The sequence below is a fragment of the Triturus cristatus genome, chromosome 5_2, assembly GCF_964204655.1.
Source record: "Triturus cristatus chromosome 5_2, aTriCri1.1, whole genome shotgun sequence".
NCBI classification, from domain to species: domain Eukaryota; kingdom Metazoa; phylum Chordata; class Amphibia; order Caudata; family Salamandridae; genus Triturus; species Triturus cristatus.
Window position 1 is genome coordinate 774,074,936 of NC_140588.1, and position 22,031 is coordinate 774,096,966.

General features: G+C 50.0%; 1 protein-coding gene across 2 annotated transcripts in view; it reads left to right on the forward strand.

Annotated features, from left to right (window-relative positions):
• The window catches only part of WDR44 (WD repeat domain 44), a 616,515-nt gene that overhangs the window by 231,114 nt on the left and 363,370 nt on the right, over positions 1-22,031 (forward strand). For both annotated transcript variants that reach the window (XM_085607883.1, XM_085607885.1), the window contains one exon: positions 19,526-19,627. In XM_085607883.1, coding sequence (XP_085464009.1) covers positions 19,526-19,627 — 102 coding nt within the window. The remainder of the gene's footprint in view (positions 1-19,525; positions 19,628-22,031) is intronic.

The following is a 22,031-nucleotide window of genomic DNA, read 5'->3' on the forward strand; positions in this document are numbered from 1 at the left end:
GTAGTTAGTGGAATGGAGATGGGTGTTACGAAATGCGTGAATGTCAGCCCACCTGATCCTGAAGAGTAGGTCTTAAATGTTGGGTTTCTGGAAAGGATTAAGTAAAAACAGTTCAGTTGGCTTATGTCCCCTGTCTGAGGTGGTTCGACACTTGGAGAAGGTAGTCAGTTGGAGTATGTCTGGATGTAGTTAAGGTGCTGTTGACTTAGCTTTCAACTATCAGTTTCCAGGCGCTTAGTACTTTTAGTGGAACTGTGTTCTTGTGGAGTCTTTGGGTTTTCAAATTAAATGCTTCTTCAGTACCCAGAAAGTTAACTAATCTGTGGCAGCTAGTAGAGTTTACCGGATGGCTAAAAGTGAACCAGAGCTGTAGCAGAGAATAGTATGCAATAAACAGGGAAGGTACTGTTCCTGTTAGGGAACAAAAGAAGCCAGAGCAGTGGACGAGACACAGGGTGTGAATCCCAAGGGTTATTTCTTAGTGCTCTAACACAACCCTAGTGATGCCATGCTTCATCATCGGGCATGCTCCTCGTAGGGCCGGCGCTTCAATGGTCTACGAGCCTCTCGAAGGATCGATTTAGTGGAGATCTTTTCTTATCTTGCCGTATGATGAGAGGTATATGTGTGAGGGTGTCCTAAATGTGGGGGGTGGAGTGATTATGTATACACGAGTGAAAGAGAATTATAACTGTCCAAAAGTGGTGGCTCTCTTGACTGAATTAAAAAGCTGTATAAAAGGGTCAGGGCTACTGGAGGGGTGTAATTTACCCAGATATCCTCAAGTCTGTGTGTGTAGCCAGGTCAACATGTTTCGTGTCATGGATGACAACCAGGGTCTGAGCTTTGGCGAATATCTTGTTGCCGATATCTTGAAAATACAATCCTTTTTAGGGGAAGACGGTAGCACAACGACGAGCAGCAACCAAGATGACTGGAATTTCATCACTGCCCTGAAGAAACAACAGGTCAAGATAGCCATGCACAGGCCCATTATGACAGAGTACCTCAGAGCAAGCATAGTACCTAATGGGCTTTTGGTGACTACAACACCGTGCTTGTTTCTGGAAGACCTCGTAGAGGCACTAGTATTCAGAAGGGAATGGTCACAGATCGTGTGGAAGTGTACACGTAACTTGCTCATTCTTATCATTACGGCCAAATGCCTATCTGCTGCACTTATCATCAAGATTTTTTTTTTTTTTTTTTAAAACCTTTATTTTCAAAAGTCTGGACACAGCTATTCAGCCGACAACCCGGAGGTTCGGCAGCTTCGATAAAGAGGAACAGAGACGCGTCCACAGTACAATGAAGGAGGAGTGCAAAGATTCCATTTTTTAAATAAACACAAAACACACAACAACCCCCAGCAAGGCAAGAACACTGAATGCCCATGGTGATAGCCCCCCAGGGGAGGCAGGACCCCAATCATCTACCATTTACAGTACTATGAAAAGAGGAAGGAGGGGGACAGCAGAGGCCAAAGAAGTCCATTAACCATACTGAGCTGGAAAGAAGGTTAGGAGGAAAGCTGTTCCTCGGGGGGGATCCAAATCAGGGGCAAGACAAATTCCCCCCCTGTATTGATTCCACCGCCCCCAGATGGCGTGCCACTTCCGAGGGCGGCCTCTAGCGCAATATACCGTCTTCTCCCTTAGCATACTCCAATCCATATTTTCTTTCCACGCAGTCAATGTGGGGGGCCCCACGGATCCCCACAATCGCGCTATATCTCTCTTAGCGACCATGTTCCCCAGAGTCACCCATTGGGTCTGCGCCGCATTATGATCAGTGGGCCCCCAGACATTCAGGAGACAACACCGCGCTTCCGGCTGCATAGCAATGCCCGTCACCTCCCCCATCACTGCATGGATTCTCCTCCAGAATTCCGTGATGACACCACATTCCCAAATGATATGCAGGAAAGTACCCACCATACCACATCCCCTCCTGCATAGGCCGTCCTCCGAGAATCCCATGTGAACCAGCCTTGGCCCCGTCACATACACTCGATGCAGTATTTTAAGCTGCACCAGCCTCAGACGCGACGGGATCGCAACCTCCTTAGGAGAGGAAACAGCGGACTGCCAATCCTCGTCATCCAACTCGAGGCCATCCCTAGACCACTGGTCCCTCAACCCCAGAAGCATATCCGCCCGGACGTTGATCAGTTTCTTATAGATGAGCGAGATCGTGCTCTCGGGCATATGGCCATCAAGGACCCGGTCCTCCAAAGGAGAGGACTCAGGCACCTTCTCACCCTCTATCAAGTCCCATTTGTCAAAGCCTTTTGTGTGCCAAAGCCTACCCAGTCTCTCAGATTCAAACAGCGGGGTAGCGAGGGTGAGCCTATCCTTCCAGCCCAGCGAGTCAGTTGCCATCTTCCACACACGCACCGCCACACCAGTGGGCCCCGTGAGGGACGAGTCCAGGGACCGCGAATACAACGCCCTGTAATAGTTACCACCACGCAGCAACCACCTGTCCATGGCATACCCGGGGCTGAGGGCAGGGCCATAAAACCCATGATTAATCGCACTCAGCTGGGTGGCCCAATAGTACCGTCGGATGTCTGGAAGCGCAATACCCCCGTCGTACCATGGAAGCGTCAACTTTGCAATAGCTATTCGCGGCCGCCCGTCCCACAGCAACGTTCGTTGGAGGCCTTCGACCTCCCGAAAGTAGTTGGCCGGTACCCAATCCAAAGTATTCTGCAGTGCGTAGAGGAACCGGGGAAGAGACATCATTTTGAACAGGGACGCGCGCCCAACGAGGGAGAGCGGCAGCCTCCGCCAGCCCTCCACATCCCGCCTCAGGCGCGCTAGGGGGGGGAGCAGGTTCCTCTCATATCGCACGGCAGAGTCCATGGAGATAAAGATCCCCAGATACACAAAGCCCTGCTGAGCAACCTGGATCGAACAAGTTCGAGGGATCGGTGGAACCTCGCCACTAAGAACATATAAGTACGATTTACTCCAGTTGATAACGAGACCCGAGTTCCTACCGAAAGATGTGAGTACGTCACAGACCACTATGAGTGATTTCTTGGGTGAGGCAAGATACAACAGGATGTCATCAGCATAGAGCGATATGCGGTCCTCGTGTTCAGGCGACCATCTAAGTCCCCGTATATCCGGGTGCCAGCGTATCCACGCAGCTAGCGGCTCAAGGGCGAGGGCAAACAACAATGGCGACAGGGGACAACCTTGCCGAGTACCCCTCCCAAGCTGAAACGGAGTCGACGCCCGGCCATTTACCACCACACTCGCCAGAGGGCCCTCATACAGCAACCTCACCCAGCTCACAAAACCGTGGCCAAAGCCGAACTTGGTCAACACGGCCCACAAATATGCCCATTCCACCGTGTCAAAGGCCATCGTGGCATCGAGAGACGCCACAATAGCTGGTTCACGCAGCGTGCCCGCCCTGGCGATTACACCATGAAGGCGTCGAAGATTTAACGCTGTGTTACGGTGCGGGATGAATCCGGATTGATCCGGGTGGACCAAGTCACCGAGTACCCTAATCAACCGGGCCGCCAGGATTTTAGCCAGAATTTTCGGCTCTGCGTTAAGGAGTGAGATAGGCCTATATGAGGCACACTTATCTCTGGGTTTGCCCTCTTTGTGTATAACCACAATCGTCGCCAGTCGCTGATCCAACGGGAGGGCCCCACTCCCCCGCGCCTCCACGAACATGGCGCGCAGGTGAGGGGCAACCCTATCCGGAAACAGCTTGTACAGGTCGACCGGCAAGCCGTTCGGGCCCGAGGCCTTGCCCGAGTTCAACGCGCGGATAGCCCCCGCCACCTCATCGACCGTTATGTCACCATCTAGATCGTCCCTATCTATATCAGAGAGGCAGGGCAATGCGATATCACGCAGGAGGTCATGCGAGTCCTCGGGCGGCCTGTCCGACACTGAGGCATAAACCATACGGAAATAGTCCGAGAAACACTGCACAATCCTCTCAGGTTCCACAATCACCTCTCCCCCCTCTCCCGTCAACTCCGGCACTACTCTATTGACCCGTTCTTTTTTGTCCAGCCAAGCCAGGAGTTTCCCGGCCTTGTCACCAACATCATACAGACGGCCCTGCTGTTCCCTACCGAGGGTCTTAGCGGCATTCGTCACCAGGTCCTTATACTCGGATTGCTTCAAGCACAGCTCATGCAGTGAGGCCTCTGTAACCTCCTCCTCCAGCGCTCCCTCCAAAGCCGCGATCTCCTCCTCAATCTGCGAAACCTCGCCATCTCTCCGCCGCTTGGCAGCCACTACAAGGGAGAGGGCTTCCCCTCGCAGCACGGTCTTAAATGCTTCCCACAGCGACACTGCCGAGTCCACGGATCCCTGATTGTCCTTGAAAAAATTATCTACTGTCTTTACCAGCGCGCTGCGCATCTTGGGGTCTCGGAAATACCACGGGTTGATAGGGGCCACCCTTCCCCCTCCCTCTCGACCCAGATCCAGCCTGACCCACACCGGCGAATGGTCAGATATACCACGCGCCATGTGCCTGGCCTCAGACACCAATGAGGCATGCGCAGCCAGAGTGAGTATGTAGTCAATCCTGGAAAGGCTACCATGCGCCCCGGAGTGGAAAGTGTATTGGCTCTGTGTGGGGTGCCGGAGCCTCCAGCAGTCTATCAGGCCAAGCGTATCTAGAAAGTCTGGAAGCCACTTCTGAGCCCCCCCAGTGTCTCTGGGCGGGTATCTATCCAGCAGGCCGGAGCCAACAGCGTTGAAATCACCTCCCACTACAAGCATACCCCCCGGGAGATCCATCAGGGCCCTACCCAGATCTGTGAACGTGGAGGCCTGCAGGGCCGGCGGGACATAAACCGAAACCAAAACCAAAGTTCTTCCTTCCCACCGCCCCGCCACCGCCACAAACCTCCCCCTATCATCAACAATGGTGGAATCCACCTCAAATGGTAGCGAGGCTCTGACTAGGATGCCCACACCCCTGGACCCAGAGGAGAATCCCGAATGAGCTATGAGTTTATAACCCTTCCTATTCAGGGCATAGCACGTATTACCTATAAGATGTGTCTCCTGCAGCAGGGCAACATCCGGCAATGACCGTTTCAAGAATTGCAAAACAATCCCACGCTTAATGCGATCCCCCAAACCATTAACATTCCAGCTTATAACACTTAAGCCCCTACCCCCCATCCCCAAACGTAAAGAGGCCCTCCCCACACCCGAAGAGCCACCATGGAACAGTCCTGAAGATAATCGCTATGCCTTGCGGAAACAAACCCCCCCACAACAAACCAAAAATCCCGGAAACCCCCCCCACCCTGCACCCCTGCTGCAGCTTACAAAGCCCCCCCAACTTGCAGTGTGCCTGTCGCCCTACCAAACCCAAAATCTACAAAAAGTACCCTATGGGAGGAAAGAGCTCCCCTCGTCCTCCCACAACCTCCTTATTTACTGCAAGTCATTATCTAAAGTCAGTCCGAGTCAGCCCGGTTCCGAAGACATCAACCTTGTTCATTCCGGCCACTGTCCCCGTCTACGGCAGTGTCCTCTTCCGTGCGTCGTCGAGGCAGAGCGTCCAGCCATTCATCCGCCATGGCAGGCGACTCAAAGAAGAATGTTCGGTCTTCAAACACCACACGTAGTCTGGCAGGGAAGAGCATGGCGTATTTCAGTTCCCTCTCCCGAAGCCTCCTCTTCACCCCCAGGAAGCCCTGCCGCTGCCTCTGCACCTGCTGGGTGAAGTCAGGATAGAAATTCACCGACGCGTTCTGGAAGGGGACCGGGCCCATTACCCTCGAGGCCTGCAGGATAGCGTCCCGGTCTCGAAAATGAAAGAGCCGGGCAACGATCGGCCTCGGTGTGGCTCCCACCTTGGGCCGCCCACCCGGCACTCTATGGGCCCGCTCAACTGCGAAGAACTTCCCTAGACCCTTAGGCTGCAGATGATTGAGCACCAAGTCCTCCACGAGCAGGTCCACTGAAGTCTCGTCCGAGGACTCCGGGACCCCGATAACGCGCACGTTGTTGCGCCTGGCCCGGCTCTCGAAGTCCTCCAGCCGACGGGCGGCGAGATCACGCTCGGTCCGCAACTTACGGACCTCGGTCTGCAAGTCCGAGACATCATCGGCGAGGCCCGTGGTCTTGATGTCCAGGGATTTGACCCGTTCATTTGTTTTGCCCAGATCCGCGCGGATCAGATTAACATCCACCAAGATGGTATCCACTTTGTGCGCCAGGGCATCAAACTGTCTCCCAATCGAAGTCTGCAGCCCGTCGAGTGCACCCATGACATCCTGCAGTGAGAGCTCCGGGGCCAAGGGTGAGGCAGTCTTCTGTGTGTCCGGGGACTGGCTCGGTGCACCCGGTGACCCCTTCTGCTGGGCATAGCGGTCCATGTTATTGGCTTGTGTGTAGGCTCCCCGCCTGGTGGCCTTGGGCTTCGGCCGGTCCACCTCTGCCTTGCCCGACATGGTGGGCTCAAGCAAGTCGGTTCAAACCGGACTGCCCTCTCTCAGCGAGAGAGATCAGGAGTGCTCCGTCTTACGATGGGTCGCCAGTGTGGCATGCAGAGCGTCCGAATGATAATAAAGCAGACGCGAGCACTCCCTGGGCTGGGCAGACAAAGGGCGAGAAAGTGAAAGTGAAAGGATAGGGACCTCCGTCCGGCAGTTCACACCTCGCCTGGCCGCTGTTGTTCAATTAGAGGTCGGGCATCCTGCCAACTCGAGCCCCTGGCATCCCTCGGAGATGGGCCTCAATCTTCCGCCATGCATAACTCCGGTTCCCGGTGGGCGATTCGAGCTCGGGTGGCATCGATCGCCTCCCTGACAAGTCATCTACACGATGCCATGCATACAAACAGGATTATATACAGGATAGACGACGGAGGGCACGAGGGTCTCGGGAGCTCAAAGCTCACGCGGCCATCTTGGTCAAGCACTAGGCTCCTCATCATCAAGATTAATATTGCAGAAAATGCATTGAAGACGAGGATCAGCATCTCAGCATTTAAATCTCGCTGTCTGAGATTAATGCTCAGGTGAATGAACATAAGGACTACCTTATGAAGCAGAAAGTGTTTCCCTATAGAAGAGAAGATTACTGACCACCTGGCGGTGAACTCTGATCAGATGATGGCTCCACCACCTACTCTAGTAACGACAGTTGGGGCGGCAACGAGAGCTGTTGGGGAGTAGACATCCGATGCCCCCCATTTTAGGGACAGGCACAGATGTGGCTCCCCAGGTTCCATATGCCCCCTCAACCACTGCACAGGATGGGGCAGGGGAAGAGGGAGAGAAGAGGAGGCAACAAACCGGTAACAATAGACCCGAATGCAGCCCAGGAGTCAGGCGGGCAAGAAAAACTAGTTGTTGTCCTTTCACAGAAAGTCTTAACCGAGGAAGAGACTGCGGTTCTGTGTAAAGGCCTTGGTTTTGTGCCCTCTCCCAAGTAGAGCTATTTTGTTTCACACGTGAGCTTGACCAGCTCTTTCGCAAGGTCAGTCTTTGGGCATTTTTTTCAGTGGCAATACCCTCCCAGAACCATGAGGACTCTGGACTGAGGATATTATCAAGGTTCACACCTACTGCAGCCATGACACCCAGTAAGGCTCTCACCTTCGAAAAAGCTGTACTGAAAGAGACTGCACTGATCCAATCATCCAGACCTTATGAAAAAGCAAAGCAATCACTACCCGAGGACCCCTCGATCATAATAAAACCAGCAGACAAAGATGGGCAATTGTTGTGATGAACTTCAGTTATTATTACCAAGAGTGCCTTCGACAACTAGCAGATGGAAGATACTATTGCCCTATGAAGACAGATCCAACTGACACTTTGATGAAACCCATCCAGTCCTTGGTCATGACAGCAGAGGCACAAGACTGGATCATGAAACACAGAGCAGTGTTTTTGGTGAACACTTCTCTGAAGACCCCTTACTTCTACATATTACCCAAAATATACAAGGGCATTAAGCCTCCCCCAGAAAGACCCATCGTCTCTGGCATTGGATCTATTTTGGAACCTTTGTGCAAGTTCTGCGACCACTACCTCCAGCTTCTGGTTCAGAGAACCCCCTCGATCCTAAAAGAGACTAAGGACATGTTGAACACCAATAATCGGCAGGAAATTTATCTTCTCGTGACCTTGGTCGTAGAGGCACTTTATGCTAACATCCCATGTCATTGAGGCCTGCCTAGGAGCACGAAACTGGATGACTGCCACACTCGTTGACTTTATCATTGAGTATGCAACAGTGGCATTGAAGAACAACTGCAAGTTCAAGAACCAGATTTATCATCAAATACAAGGGACATCTATGGGCAGCACGTTCGCCCTGAGCCTGGCCTGTCTATACATGGCCCATTTTGAAGAGTGATATCGACACTAGCACAAACCCATTCAAAGACAACATTCTAACATGGCGACATTACATAGATGACATTCTGGTTTTCTGGAAGGATGACAAACCCAGGTGCCTTGAGTTCGGATGTTGGATCAATACCTTGGACCCTTACCTGAGATTCACACCGTCGTCCTGCACGAAAGAGATACCATTCCTGGATCTACTCTTCTCTATTGAGGACGGACACTTCTGCGCAAAGACTTACAAGAAATCTATCGATTGCCTTCTCCTTTTTTTTTTTTTTTTTTTTTGGAAAAAAAGTTTTATTGTGCAGAGAAAAGGTTACAAGCACGGGCCTACAACCGCCCGGGCCGGCCGCTAGTAGTTAAAGTGGTCAAGCAGATCAAAAAACAATGACTGGCCCACAGGGGCTCCGCTATATTACAGTAGATCAGACTGCACATAAGGGAAGTCAGGATACACACTTTTAATATAAATAACAACAAAAATAAAGAAAAACAAAAAGCAAGGCGAAACGACTTGAAATGGGCGTCGAACCACAGCCGGGGGAGTCCACACCCGACCACCCGAGGGCGGTCAATAAAAGGAGGCCTGAGAGGGAGAGGGGGGCCACGGGAGAACCAAATCTGTACTCCGAAGTACGAGATAAGCAAGGAACCCTCAAGGATCAGGGGGACGAGGCAACCCCAGACGTATCCACCAGGGGGGGAGCACAGATAGACCCGCGATACACGTTCCACTGCCCCCAAATTCTACCCCATGCCCCCGGTTTACCACGAGCCACATACAGTTTTCTCCCTGAACATGCACCAGTCCATGTTCTCCTTCCATACGGACACGGTGGGAGGCCGTTGGGAACCCCAAAGCTGCGCTATATCTCTCTTTGCGATCATGTTCCCCAAGGCCGCCCACCGAGCCTGAGCCGCATTATAGTCATTGGGCTCCCATACATTCAGAACACAGCGACGCACCTCCGGCAGCAGAGCGACCCCGGTGACTCGTCTCATAACATCATGCACCTGGCGCCAATATTCCGCCACCTCGCGGCATTCCCATAGAATGTGGAGAAAGGTGGCACTGAGCCCGCAGCCACGCTTACAGAGTCCGTCGTCAGAGAACCCCATCGAGACCAAGCGGGGGCCCGTCACATAAACACGAAGGAGAATCTTAAGCTGGACCAGACGGAGACGGGCCGGGATGGCCACCTCCTTAGGGGATGACAGTGCAGTCTGCCAGTCCTCGTCGTCCAACTCCACCCCATCTCCCGTCCATGCCTCCCGAAGACGCACCAAGAGGTCAGCCCGATTATTTATCAGTTTTTTGTAAATCAAGGAGATAGTACTGTCGGGGACGTGACCATCGAGTATGCGGTCCTCGAGAGGCGAAGAAGCAGGGACCGTGGTCCCCTCCCCAAAGACCGAGAGCAGGGCGTGCCGAACCTGTGCATAACGGAAGAACTCTCTTTCACTAAGCTCGTGCTCGCTCTGGAGCGCCGCGAAGGATTTAACCGCACCTTTAACCCATAGGTCCCCCACTCTGCTGATGCCGATCGTGTCCCAGCGCTCGAAGCCTTTCGTTGTCCAGAGGCTTCCCAAGCGTTCTGAGGCGAATAAAGGAGTGGCACACGTTAAACGCTCACTCCAGCCCATCGCTACGTTCGCCGCCTTCCACACACGTACCGCAATCCTAGTAGGGCCCGTAAGGGTCCTACCAGCGGATCGAGAGTAAAGCGCTCTGTTATAGTTACCGCCGGGAAGCAGGAATTTATCCATCTCATATGCCGGGTTCAAACCAGGAGCGTACGTAGCATGGTTAATGGCAGACAGCTGGGAAGCCCAATAGTACCGTCTAATATCAGGAAGCGCGATGCCCCCGTCATACCAGGGGAGAGTCAGCTTTGCCAAAGCGATACGCGCTCGCCTGTCCCAAACCAGTCTCCTCTGCAAACTCTCCACTTCCCTAAAGTAGGCCGCCGGAATGACATCGAAGGAGTTCTGGAGTGCATAAAGAAATCTGGGAAGGGACATCATTTTAAACAGCGCCGCGCGACCAAGTGGAGACAAGGGCAACTTACACCACCGAGCCGTATCCGCCCTCAAACGCCGGAGTGGAGACAGGAGATTCTGCTCATAGCGGATCGCCGGATCCAACGAAACGTACACCCCCAGGTATTTAAAGCCGGACTGAGATATTTGGAGCGGAAGCCGAGGCGGCAAGAGAGGAAGGCCACCAGAGATAGGATACACACAAGATTTGGACCAATTAATTATCAGACCCGAATTTTTCCCGAAGGAAGTAAGGACATCAAAGAGAACATTGAGCGACTTCCGCGGCGAGGTGAGATACAAGAGAATATCATCCGCGTACAATGAGACCCGATCCTCGAAGCCCGGGGCCCACTGGAGCCCCCTGATCGAGGGCTCCCAACGGAGCCAGGCAGCGAGCGGTTCCAAGGCGAGAGCAAAGAGCAGCGGGGACAACGGGCACCCCTGCCTAGTTCCCCTCCCGAGAGCGAAAGGCCGAGAAACCCGCCCATTGACAACAACCTGAGCCATTGGTCCAGCATAAAGAAGCTTCACCCAGCTAAGAAATCCCTCCCCAAAGCCAAACTTCACCAAGACGGCCCAAAGGAATGGCCACTCAATGTTGTCAAAGGCCATCGTGGCGTCTAAGGAAACCAATACGGCCGGTTCAGAGAAGTACTCCGCCCTAGCGAGGACGCCGTGCAGACGCCGTAAGTTGAGAGCGGTATTACGATGAGGGATGAAGCCGCATTGATCCGGATGTATCAAGTCACATATAACGCTCAGCAAGCGATTAGCGAGGACCTTAGCAAGGATTTTGGGTTCGGCGTTTAGTAGGGAAATAGGCCTATATGAGGCACAGCGGTCACGCGGCTTACCATCCTTGGGAATCACCACTATAGTAGCCAGACGCTGGTCGTCGGGAAGGGAACCCCTCTCGAGCGACTCCTGAAACATATGACGGAGGAAAGGCGCGATTTTATCCGGGCGTAATTTATACAGTTCAATCGGCAGGCCGTTGGGGCCCATAGCCTTGCCCGAGCGAAGGGAGCGAATCGGAGTAGCAATCTCGTCGACAGACAAAGGGGCATCCATCAGCTGGCGGTCCTCGACGGATAAGCCGGGCAGGGCAATATCCCGCAGCAGAAGACGAGAGTCGTCCTCATCTCTATCAGACACCGGGGAGTACACAGCCCGGAGGTGGTCAGCAAAACACTCCACAATCTCACCAGGTTCAGTCACACACACTCCATCCGAAGCCCGAAGCTCCGGGACCACACGATTCACTCTCTCCTTCTTGTCCAACCAGGCAATCAGCTTACCCGCCTTGTCTCCGGCATCATACAACCTACCCTGCTGCTCCCTATACATGGTCTTGGCAGCGTCAGTAACAAGAGACTTATATTCAAACTGCTTCAGGCTGAGGGCATGCAGCCCATCCGGAGTGACACCCGCCTCCAAGGCTGTCTCCAGCCCCGATATTTCAGTCTCCAGCATCACCACCGCCTCTCTCTTAACCCTCTTAGCCTCCACTATCTGGGACAGGGCATGCCCGCGGAGCACTGCTTTAAAAGCTTCCCACAGGGACACTGAGGACAACACCGACCCCTCATTCTCAAGAAAATATTGATCAATCGATTTAATCAGGCTATCACGGATCTTGGGGTCTCGCAGGTACCAAGGGTTAATAGGAGCGATCCGCCCAGCGGACCGCGTCCCAGTGTCAAAAAGCAACCACAGTGGGGAATGATCAGAGATACCCCGGGCCAGGTGTTTAACCTCTCGAATCCGGGCAGTCTGGGCCGCGGGCATAAGAAAATAATCCAATCTGGAGAGACTCCCATGGGCCCCAGAGTGAAATGTGTACTGACACTGTGTCGGATGCATTAACCTCCAACAATCCACCAGACCGAAGGTCTCCAGGAGTCTGCCGAGCCACGCCTGGGCAGCAGGGAGGGCCCTGGGCGGGTGGCGATCCAGGTCACCCGAGACAACCGAATTAAAGTCCCCACCCATAAGCAAAAGACTGTCAGGAAGCCCAAGCAGCATACGACCCAAGTCTGAGAAGGTGGAGTTCTGGAGGCCCGGGGGAACATAGACCGAGATCAAGGAAAGGGACTGCCCCTCCCACCTCCCAGTCAGAGCCACATAGCGCCCTCTATCGTCTAGGACTACCCTGGTGATCTCTAACGGAAGTGAAGATCGCAGGAGAATGCCTACCCCTCTAGAACCAGTGGTGAAACCAGAATGGGCCACGAGTCGGTATCCCCCCCTGTTCATGGCATGACAAACATTACCAACCAGATGCGTCTCCTGTAAGAACACCACATCAGGAGTCAGACGACGCAAATATTGCAGCACAACACCCCGTTTGATACGGTCCCCCAATCCGTTGACGTTCCAAGACATCAATCTCAACCCGTCCCCCCTCATCCCCTCCAGTAGATCAAAGGTCCCCTAGCAAATAGCGCAACACCCGAAATTGAACCATAGCCAATACCTCGCCTTGAAAACAAAAAACACAAATCCAAACAACCCCACCCACCCGCCAACCCCCCCTCCCGAATCCAACACCCCCCACCCTGCACCCCTGCGGTCCAAAAAAACACCCCAACTTGCAGTGTGCCTGTCGCCCTACAAACCCCATTCTACGAAAAGACCCCGGAGGAGGAAAGGGACCCGTCCCCGCCCGCCCCCCACACAGATCATAATGAAACAAAATGCACAAAAGAAGTAGAACCCAGCCGAACAATACAAAATGGCAAAGTCAAGGACCAAAAGTCACTCCGAAGGAGACCCGCCACCCTCGGTACCGGCAGAGGGCCCAGTCCGGTCACCCCGGTCCGGCAGCGAATCCAGCCAGTCACTCACAGTCGCAGGAGAGTCAAAAAAGGTAGTCCGATCTTCATATTCCACTCGGAGCCTAGCAGGAAAAAGCATAGAGTACTTGAGACCCAGGTCCCGGAGACGACGCTTCACCCCCTGGAAGCCCATCCGCTGTTTCTGGACAAGTTGGGTGAAGTCCGGGAAAAAGTTAATGGACGAGTTCTCATATGGGACCAGGCCATGGACCCTTGAGGCCTGCAGAATCGCATCTCGGTCTCTGTAATGAAAAAGTTTCGCAACAATAGGCCTCGGGGGGGGGGGGGGGGGGGGGGGGGGCTCCCGGTCGCGGCCGACCACCTGGAACTCGATGGGCCCGCTCCACGCCGAAGAATTTACTCAGGCCAGCGGGGGCAAGCTGTTCGAGGATGAGCTCCTCAACCATGAGATCAACCGGGCGGTTGTCGGAGGTCTCCGGAACGCCTATGACGCGGATGTTATTGCGTCGAGCCCGTCCCTCGAAGTCCTCCAGCCGCCGGGCCATCAGATCGTTGGCCGACTTGAGATCGCCGAGAGTAGTCTGCATGTCCGACACGTCCGTACCAAGGGAGGACGTCCGCACATCCAGCGATTGAACCCTCTCGTTGGTCTTAGAGAGATCCGCCCGGATTAGCGTAACATCAATGGCCACCGTGTCGATTTTACGGGCCAAGGCCTCGTACTGCGTAGCGATGGTCTCCCTGATGCCATTAATGGCGCCCATGATGTCCTGCAGGGTCAGATCCGGAGAAACAGACGGGCCACCACTGGCATCATCCGGGGGGACACTGGCCGTCCCGGGCGACCCTTTACCCTGAGTGTAGCGGTCCATGTTGTTCGTCTGGACCGGTCCCCCACGTAGGGATGTCTTGGTCTTACGCCTCTCGGGGTCTCCCTTGCCTCCCATGAGAACCACGTTCGCCGAAGGGGACCACCGAGGAAGCGTCGAGGGGGCACAGGCCAAGCAGACGCGGGCCGCACCAGAGGCCGCAATGTGGCGGAGCGAAGGGACCACCGTCGATGGGCACACTGGTAGCAGGCGAAGACACAGGCATCAAGCGAAGGCAAAGTGAAAGCCCAATCGCACCAAGCAATTCCACTGTCCAGCTCCTCAGAGATCCAAAAGTGAAACCGAAAGTGATGGGACGGCCACTGGCACAGCCCCGCTGCCGTTGTTGTTCAACTACGCCCCGGCTCCACAGATCACCTTCGCATCGGGCACAGCCATCGGTTGGGCCTCAAAAGTTCAAACCACCATAACTCAGGATTGCCAGGTCCGATTTGGTTTCCGAAAGGAGTTTAGTGTTCAGCCAACATTCGTCTTCCAGATTCCATCAACCAAGTCAGGATAAAGTCAGGATAAATTCCGAGGAGCAGCGAGGGTCCGGGGAGCCCTGTGCTCACGCGACCATCTTGGATGCGCGCTAGGCTCCTCCGCCTTCTCCTTTTTAAAAGCTATCATCCCAAAGCCTGTCATTTGGACAGTTCCTCCGACTCTGAAGAAACTGCATCTCATTGGAAGATTATGATGCACAAGCCTCCGCACTCAGTATGTACCTGTCTTCTAGAAATTATCCTACTAGAGTCATCAGATGAGCTAAGAAAAGGGCATGAAACAATCACTGAGAGGTCCTTCTGGAGACCAACATAAGATCCAGCATATTATCATGAAGCACTGGGACTTCCTAAGTAATGGGTCCCTAGAGATTCCACGACCATGATTTGCCTTCAAGCGAACCCAGAACCTAAAAGACCTCCTTGTACATACCAGACCACGTACACAACAATCACACATGCAGATCACCTTGTGGGCTCTACCACCTGTGACAGGACACTACCCTTGTGGGTCCTGCCGAGTCTGTGCTTTGACTCAGCATACAAAAGAGATTAAACTGAGCCCCATTCCACCTGGTTATACAGAAGAATCACACTAACTGTAATACCAGGAACTATATCTACCGGACACTTGCTCATGTGCCCTTCACTACGTGGCATGACCACGAGGGCCATAAAGACTAGGATAGTAGAACATTGGAGCACTATTCGCTGCGGATGCAGCGCCACAAAAATGTATAATCACTTTTACAACTCTAAGCATTTTCCTGATGACCTATGTTGTACTATCCTGGAATCAACCAATTCATGGAGTGGTGCTCAATCTCTTTAGAAAGGAGCAACAATGGATCTTCCGTCTCTCAACTAATAACATGGGCCTGAATGACGGGATCCGGTGGTGTGAGATAGAACCTCTCAGACTACGTCTCTTGAGGCAAGTAGTTCCGTACTGGAGATACTCATACCCCTTTTTATGAGGATATCTGTTGTACCACTCAGGCCCATCACCTTTGATTACTTTCTACATTTATGATCTGCTACATAGATCATATATGCTGATATGGTATTCTACACCATATCTGGGGGCACAGACCCTGCTTCGCCCTCCGTTCTTCTATGAGAACACACATAGTCTGTTAGATGTATATGAGTGGGTATGATTAACATGTGTCAAAAACATACACCAATCCTAATATGCGACTCAGTACCTGCCATTTCTATCGGTCTCTACTGCAAGCTCTATATGGCCATATATCCCTGAACTCTTTTCCCTCACTTTGGACTTACAAGTTACTGATACTACTTGCATACTGAAACCATTTCATAAACATTATACCTAAGGCTCCCGGTTTTCCGTTTAAACTGATTTTTACTTATAAATACAGACGGAAAACTTTCGTTTTTGTCTGTATTTATAAATAAAAATGAAAAAATACTTACAAAACAAATGCTCCTGCTGCCTCTGTAAAATCCGAGTCAGAGGTGCGCAGGGGCTGCCAAAAGAAACTGGAAACCTCTGCCATGAAACTGCTCCAGAGACGGGGGAACAAGTGCAGCTGGGAGCGCCGTGTCTGCAGAGACCCTCCAGCACCCATCACAGCGGTAGTCTCGCAAGATAATTGTTGGAGCAGTGCAAGCAGCGGACATCCATTAAGAGGTGTGAAAACACCCCAGGACATTGGCTGCAGCCCCAGCAACCTTTTGTTTTTTTGTTCAATGGAAGGAGGTTGATGTGGCAGGACATGGGGGCAGACATGCCTCCAACAACTATTAGCATACAGCCTGGCTGCATCTCTCAGTGACTATGCATGCTGTGGGGCAATGAGGCAGAGTGAGAGGTGAGCAAGTCAGCTAGCATGACTTCATTTTTCTTAGCAATAACGTGACTCTGGAAAATTAGTAGCACTTAAATAAAAATAAAAACAGAAATGACTGTTACACCACCTGTGCTCTACATTTTCTCCATATTGTCCCGATCAGAATACTATTCTGTACAGATGAAGATGCAGGATTCTTTAGATATTTTGGTGATTTACAATGCCTCGTGGGGTAGGTCGCCATCTAGTGCACACTAAGAATGATCCGATATTCTTTGAGCAGACACTCTCTGTGATGGCTGATTAAATGTGAGTAAAAGAGGGAGCAATGCGTTGACATTTTGCCAGACGGCTGCGCAAACGAGACCTAATCAAAATCACTAATTCATGCATCGTTTCTTAGAGGACAGGGAAGAAATTTGCTCCCAATATGTAAAGTGCACTTAGCATAGACTCCAATAAAAAAAAACAGCTATAACAACCTAGTGCAAGTGTGCATGTCAATTTAAATAAATGTGGAAAAATAGTAGCTTCAGCTTTTTTTTTTTTCTTGCGACAAAAATAAATGTGGATAAATACAGATAAAATAACCAAAAAATAAATACGGATAAATACTGACAGAAATGTAAAAAAATATAAATGCCATAAACTCGGGGGCCCTAATTATACCCTACATCAAGGTGGGCACATATAAAACGGTTTACAGTAGTAGGAATGACTATCTTTGATTACATGTTTTTATACATATACAAGACCCAGTATCCTGATGGGTACTTTTCCGATACTTTCCACACCACACACTTCAATATGGCCATCGTCTGGAATGATGTTTTGTACCACCTCAGCACACGTGGCTTTCTTTCCCTACTGACTTGGGACGCCAGCTACTATGTTGTTTTTTCATGTAAGGGCCCCCTCATGCCTCTATACACATAGGCTCATTACTTTTATCCACAATCTTTCAAATCCATTACTGATATCGGGTAGGTAATAACAGCCATCTGAGACGAATTGGCCAAGCTTCATCTTTTACATGATTATCACTACTGTGGGGACGGAGAGGGGCTGGGGTGAGGAGGTGGGTGGTGGGGTGTGGGGGCAGGGGTGGGGGAGATGGGCAGGATGGAGGTTTGGATTTTTTTATGGACAGTTCCAACATGTTTTGTTGTATTGGTACAACAACTGCAGCATGTATGTGGACCCTCCTCCACACTGTAAGATGGCTGCCATGGAAGGACCCGTTTTTCAGTTACCACAACCTGGCACCTCATTGGCTGTTGCATGCTCACGTCAGCTCATAGGCTACAATACCACACCCTACTCACACGACCACATACGCGGCCCCTGGGGACAATTAGTCCAATCTGTGTCACTTTAAAAGCGGGACACCTCCTCTGCTCCATCTCGATCCAGGCAAGCAAGCAGAGGAGGGTAGGTCTCTCGAGCTCCATTGGCAGAAGCCATATGAGTATGGTTGCCTCAAATTGCTGAACCCAAGGTCTTGTTTACTTCCTGGCCTGGTGGCTTTCCTTATTTGGGTACCATTACTTTTTCTTCAAAGTTAGCAGCTGAGCACTAACTTCCGTCTCTGACCTATGGGGCTTGTCTGATTGATCCAAAGGGTAACCTTCCTTGCTCACACCTAGGACAACTAGTCCTTTTATGATATGCTGTGTGCCATGTGCCCAGATTTTGCTTCTATGTTGTATGTACTGTGTATGTTCACCAGCCTGCTGTGTGTGTCTGTACTTTTATGTCTTTCATCTCTGTCGCTATTTGGCGACAGAATAGCGCCAACCACCGCATGCGCATAGCTACCATTGGAGACACCATGATATTATATGCTGGAAGAGCGATCCTGATGACGCATTTAACGTTATATGCTTTACCTTTGTTTACTATCTGTTCTCCCCAATATTTCTTATTTTTCTAGGTGGACAATCGTTTTTAACCACTATACTAGGTATTTTCTTCTTGGGTAATACCTACACTTGCAGATCACATTTTGGTGTGGGGTAGGTTAATAATCCCTTTTTCTTAGGTCCTGAAGAAGTGCTGTGGATCCTTTTTGGGCCTCCATGGCCCGAAACGTGTCGACCTGACTACACCTGACCTGACTACACCCACAGACTTGAGGCTACCTGGATACATTACCATCCTCCAGTAGCCCTGACCCGTTTTACGGCTTTCTAATCCTGTCAAGAGAGCCTCCACATTAAAAGTGATCCTGGTATCTTTTAGAGAGTTGTAATTCTCCGTCATTCGAGCATGCACAATCACTCAACTCCACACATTTAGGACACCCTCACACATATACGTCTCATCATATGGCAAGATAAGAAAAGATCTCCGTTAAAGTGACCCTTCGAGAGGCAGCACCTTCCAAACAAGGAGCATGCCTGATGATGAAGCATGATATCCCTAGGGATGTGTGAAGGCACCAAGAAATAACCCTGTCTCTCGTCAACGGCTCTGTCTTTATTTTTTTTTCTCTTTGTAACAGGGACAGTACCTTCCCAGTTTATTGCATTATTGTTTAGGAGCCTAGGTAGTGGACCTTTATTGGCTCCCAGCCCCCCCCCCCTTTTTTTTGCTTTGAGCAGAGAATAGTAACACATGATTCTGCAAGGACTCGCTTGTGACCAAGGAGTACTTCATACAGCAGTCATGATTTTATTTTAGGTAAGTTCTGTGAGTGTTAAGTTAACCCTTTGCAGCTTATTGAGTTGGTTCTGGGCTGCAATAAAAACAAACATTTGGGACTGGCAGTCGGTCTGGCTGATAACTAGCCTAATATGGGTTGTTTTGATAGTATATTTTGGATGCAAAATTGCGTTTATGAACTGACTGACTGGGAAGGAGTCGCAGCCATGTACATTGTGCTGGAACCTTTTGCTGAAAATGCTTTAAATGATATTGCTTTAAAGGATTTGGCAGGCATATAAATGAATACAGTTTGTTATCTGTCTTGCCTTGTAAGAGATTCTGCAATTTGTGTAAAAATGGGTACTCTTCATTTTGTAGATTTTCAGATGCCATCTCCTGCCTTATTCTGTATATTTGACATGTTCTGTGGCAGGGCTATAGTGTACTCATGTATTTGTGCTATGTTCCTATTCAAATATTTCAGGAAAATGGAAAGGCAGCAGATGGTCAGACACCATCTCCACCAAGTGGAGTGCTTGGACCACAGCGACCAAGATCCAACTCTGGCAGGGAGCTCACAGATGAGGTATTGTATGCATCTCCCAGTCAAAATGCAAACATATATAAGAGCAGATGAATACTTAGTTAAGTGCAAAGCCAATGAATGACCTCACACATTGATAGCTACGAATTCTACTGGCATGCATTTAATTCCAGTAAATATCTGTTTTGCTTGAGGTGCTTTCTGCTGCTTCACATAAAAGCAAGATGAAGTAATGTAGAGACAAAATAAGTGATTGCCATCAAAGTATATTTATTTGTTCATGCAGCTATTTTAATTGCCTTATATGGTTATTGTCAGTGCTTTTTGCTCTGGAAAAATACACACATGCTATGAACGTGAAAATGAATGTGTGGCCCCATAACATTTTAGTTTGTTTAGAGCAACTGTACTACTAAAGATGCATTCACACATATATTACTACAATGCATGGTCAGATTCAAGTTTATTGCCATCGTACAGCAACGTTTACTTGAGAAAAAGTGTTTTACAGGCTAATAGATTGCATATAACCATCAATTACGTGACACATGACACATTTAAGCAACTCTCTTAATAGTCATGAGGTGTCTTCAGTGTGATTTTATTCTACCGCCAAAATGTAACTCCTTGCATCCTGGTTTTGGTTAAGTATCTTAAAACAAGTACTCATGAAATATTATCATCATGGCATAAAGTTTCCATATATGTTATTTCATACCATTGATGAGGGAGGGGAAGCGCATTACGACTCACCTGAGGCTACGCCTCTTGTGAGTCATTGTCCCTTTCCACACTCATCAATGGTAATAAATGGCATATTGTACTCTGTACACCTGGTTATATGCTCTAGAGCTGTCTGTCTGTTGATCAGTCTATTTTTCAACTATTAGTAATTTGTTTGGTCGGTCTTGAGTCCATCTCTTTTTTAGAACTTAATTGGCAGTGTGCTTTTACACCAACATAGGAAACTCCTAGTTCTGAAAATATCAAAGTAGACAATTTTGCAGTATCCCATGCAATTCCTGCTTCAATGATAATCGATTTTTCATTTCTGGTAAATTACTTGGATTAGCGAGTGAGGCTGCTGGGTCCTGCATTCACACAGATTTAACCAGATCTAATTAAAATACATTCTACTGCACTCGATCTCAGTATTTACCTGAACATTCCTTTGTTTTCAATTGATTTAATAAATTATAAGACACTTTTTATTTGTAGGTATCATACATTGGGATTGTTGTGTATTTTTAGATGACCCTATGGTCAGAATAGTTTGTAATAGATTACAGAAATGGAAACAATATGAAGTTGTCCGAATGATAAACATTTGTGTAAGCCATAGGTAAGCAAACATCTTCCTTAGACGGTCACAGATGCCAGGGACCTCTTAGACCAACACCAAACCTCTTGAGTTTTGCAAAGACTCCCACAATTCAATAGGGAACTAATACTAGATGCCAGTTTGCCTTACCACTGGAGCCTTCTTGTGTGAGATGTCCTTGTGACTCTCCTTTATCCATCTAATACGACATGTAAATAAGATATATGTTGTCTAGTGCATAGAAATTGGATTGGACAATATGAAGTGTAGTGTTGCCACAAGATTATTTAAGGTGGAATTAATGATAGTTCTCCTCTGAACGGCACTCATTTAACTTGCCCTTTGTAGATCAGTTGTTCCAAATTGTTCTGCAAAGTAGGTGTGGATGAACCTCCTAGTGTGAGATTAATGGATTTACAATTTCATGTATCATCCTGTTGATTACAGAGTGTCCGATAATAAATTCAAGTTCCAAAACTGCTTTGGTAAAATCCGTCTTTTTTTAAAAAAAACTTATTTTTGGGGTGTTTCTACAAAAACATGTAATAAACTTCACATTTCCATTACACTTCCAATATCGCCCTCGCATTATGTCCAGTCTTCGGTTTCTTAGGTCCATTCACTAGATGGAGGGTCAGTGTGATTCTAGTAATAGTACATATCTCCTTTATCTATCCTAATTTCCCAACTCCCATCTTCCCACCCCCTTCACAGAACCCTGCCAGACAAGACTTTATGAACATGCCATACAGTTGCTTCTAGCCTCACCACCCTCTGCCTGTGTTCCCAGGGCCCCAGTCCTCCTGTGTCGACCTAGGATTGCATTCAATCATTATTACATCAAATATGTACTGCATCCTCCCCTGCCCTGGTGTTCTGGGCTTCTCTGTGGGGACCCCATTTCTGGAGATGTCGCCACGATGCTGGTACCCGCTCCTTTAAGTTATCAACCAGAGCTTCCCAAGACCTGGCTCTCTTCACCGAGCCAATACCTCTTTTGACATTTCTAAGAAGTACCCTCCCTTCGCAGGTCACCCATTTCTCTAGCTCGGCCTGCCACAAAGTATTTCTGGGCCTTAAATGGGATTTCCAGTGTCGCGTGATCTCACGCTTAGCTATAATCAT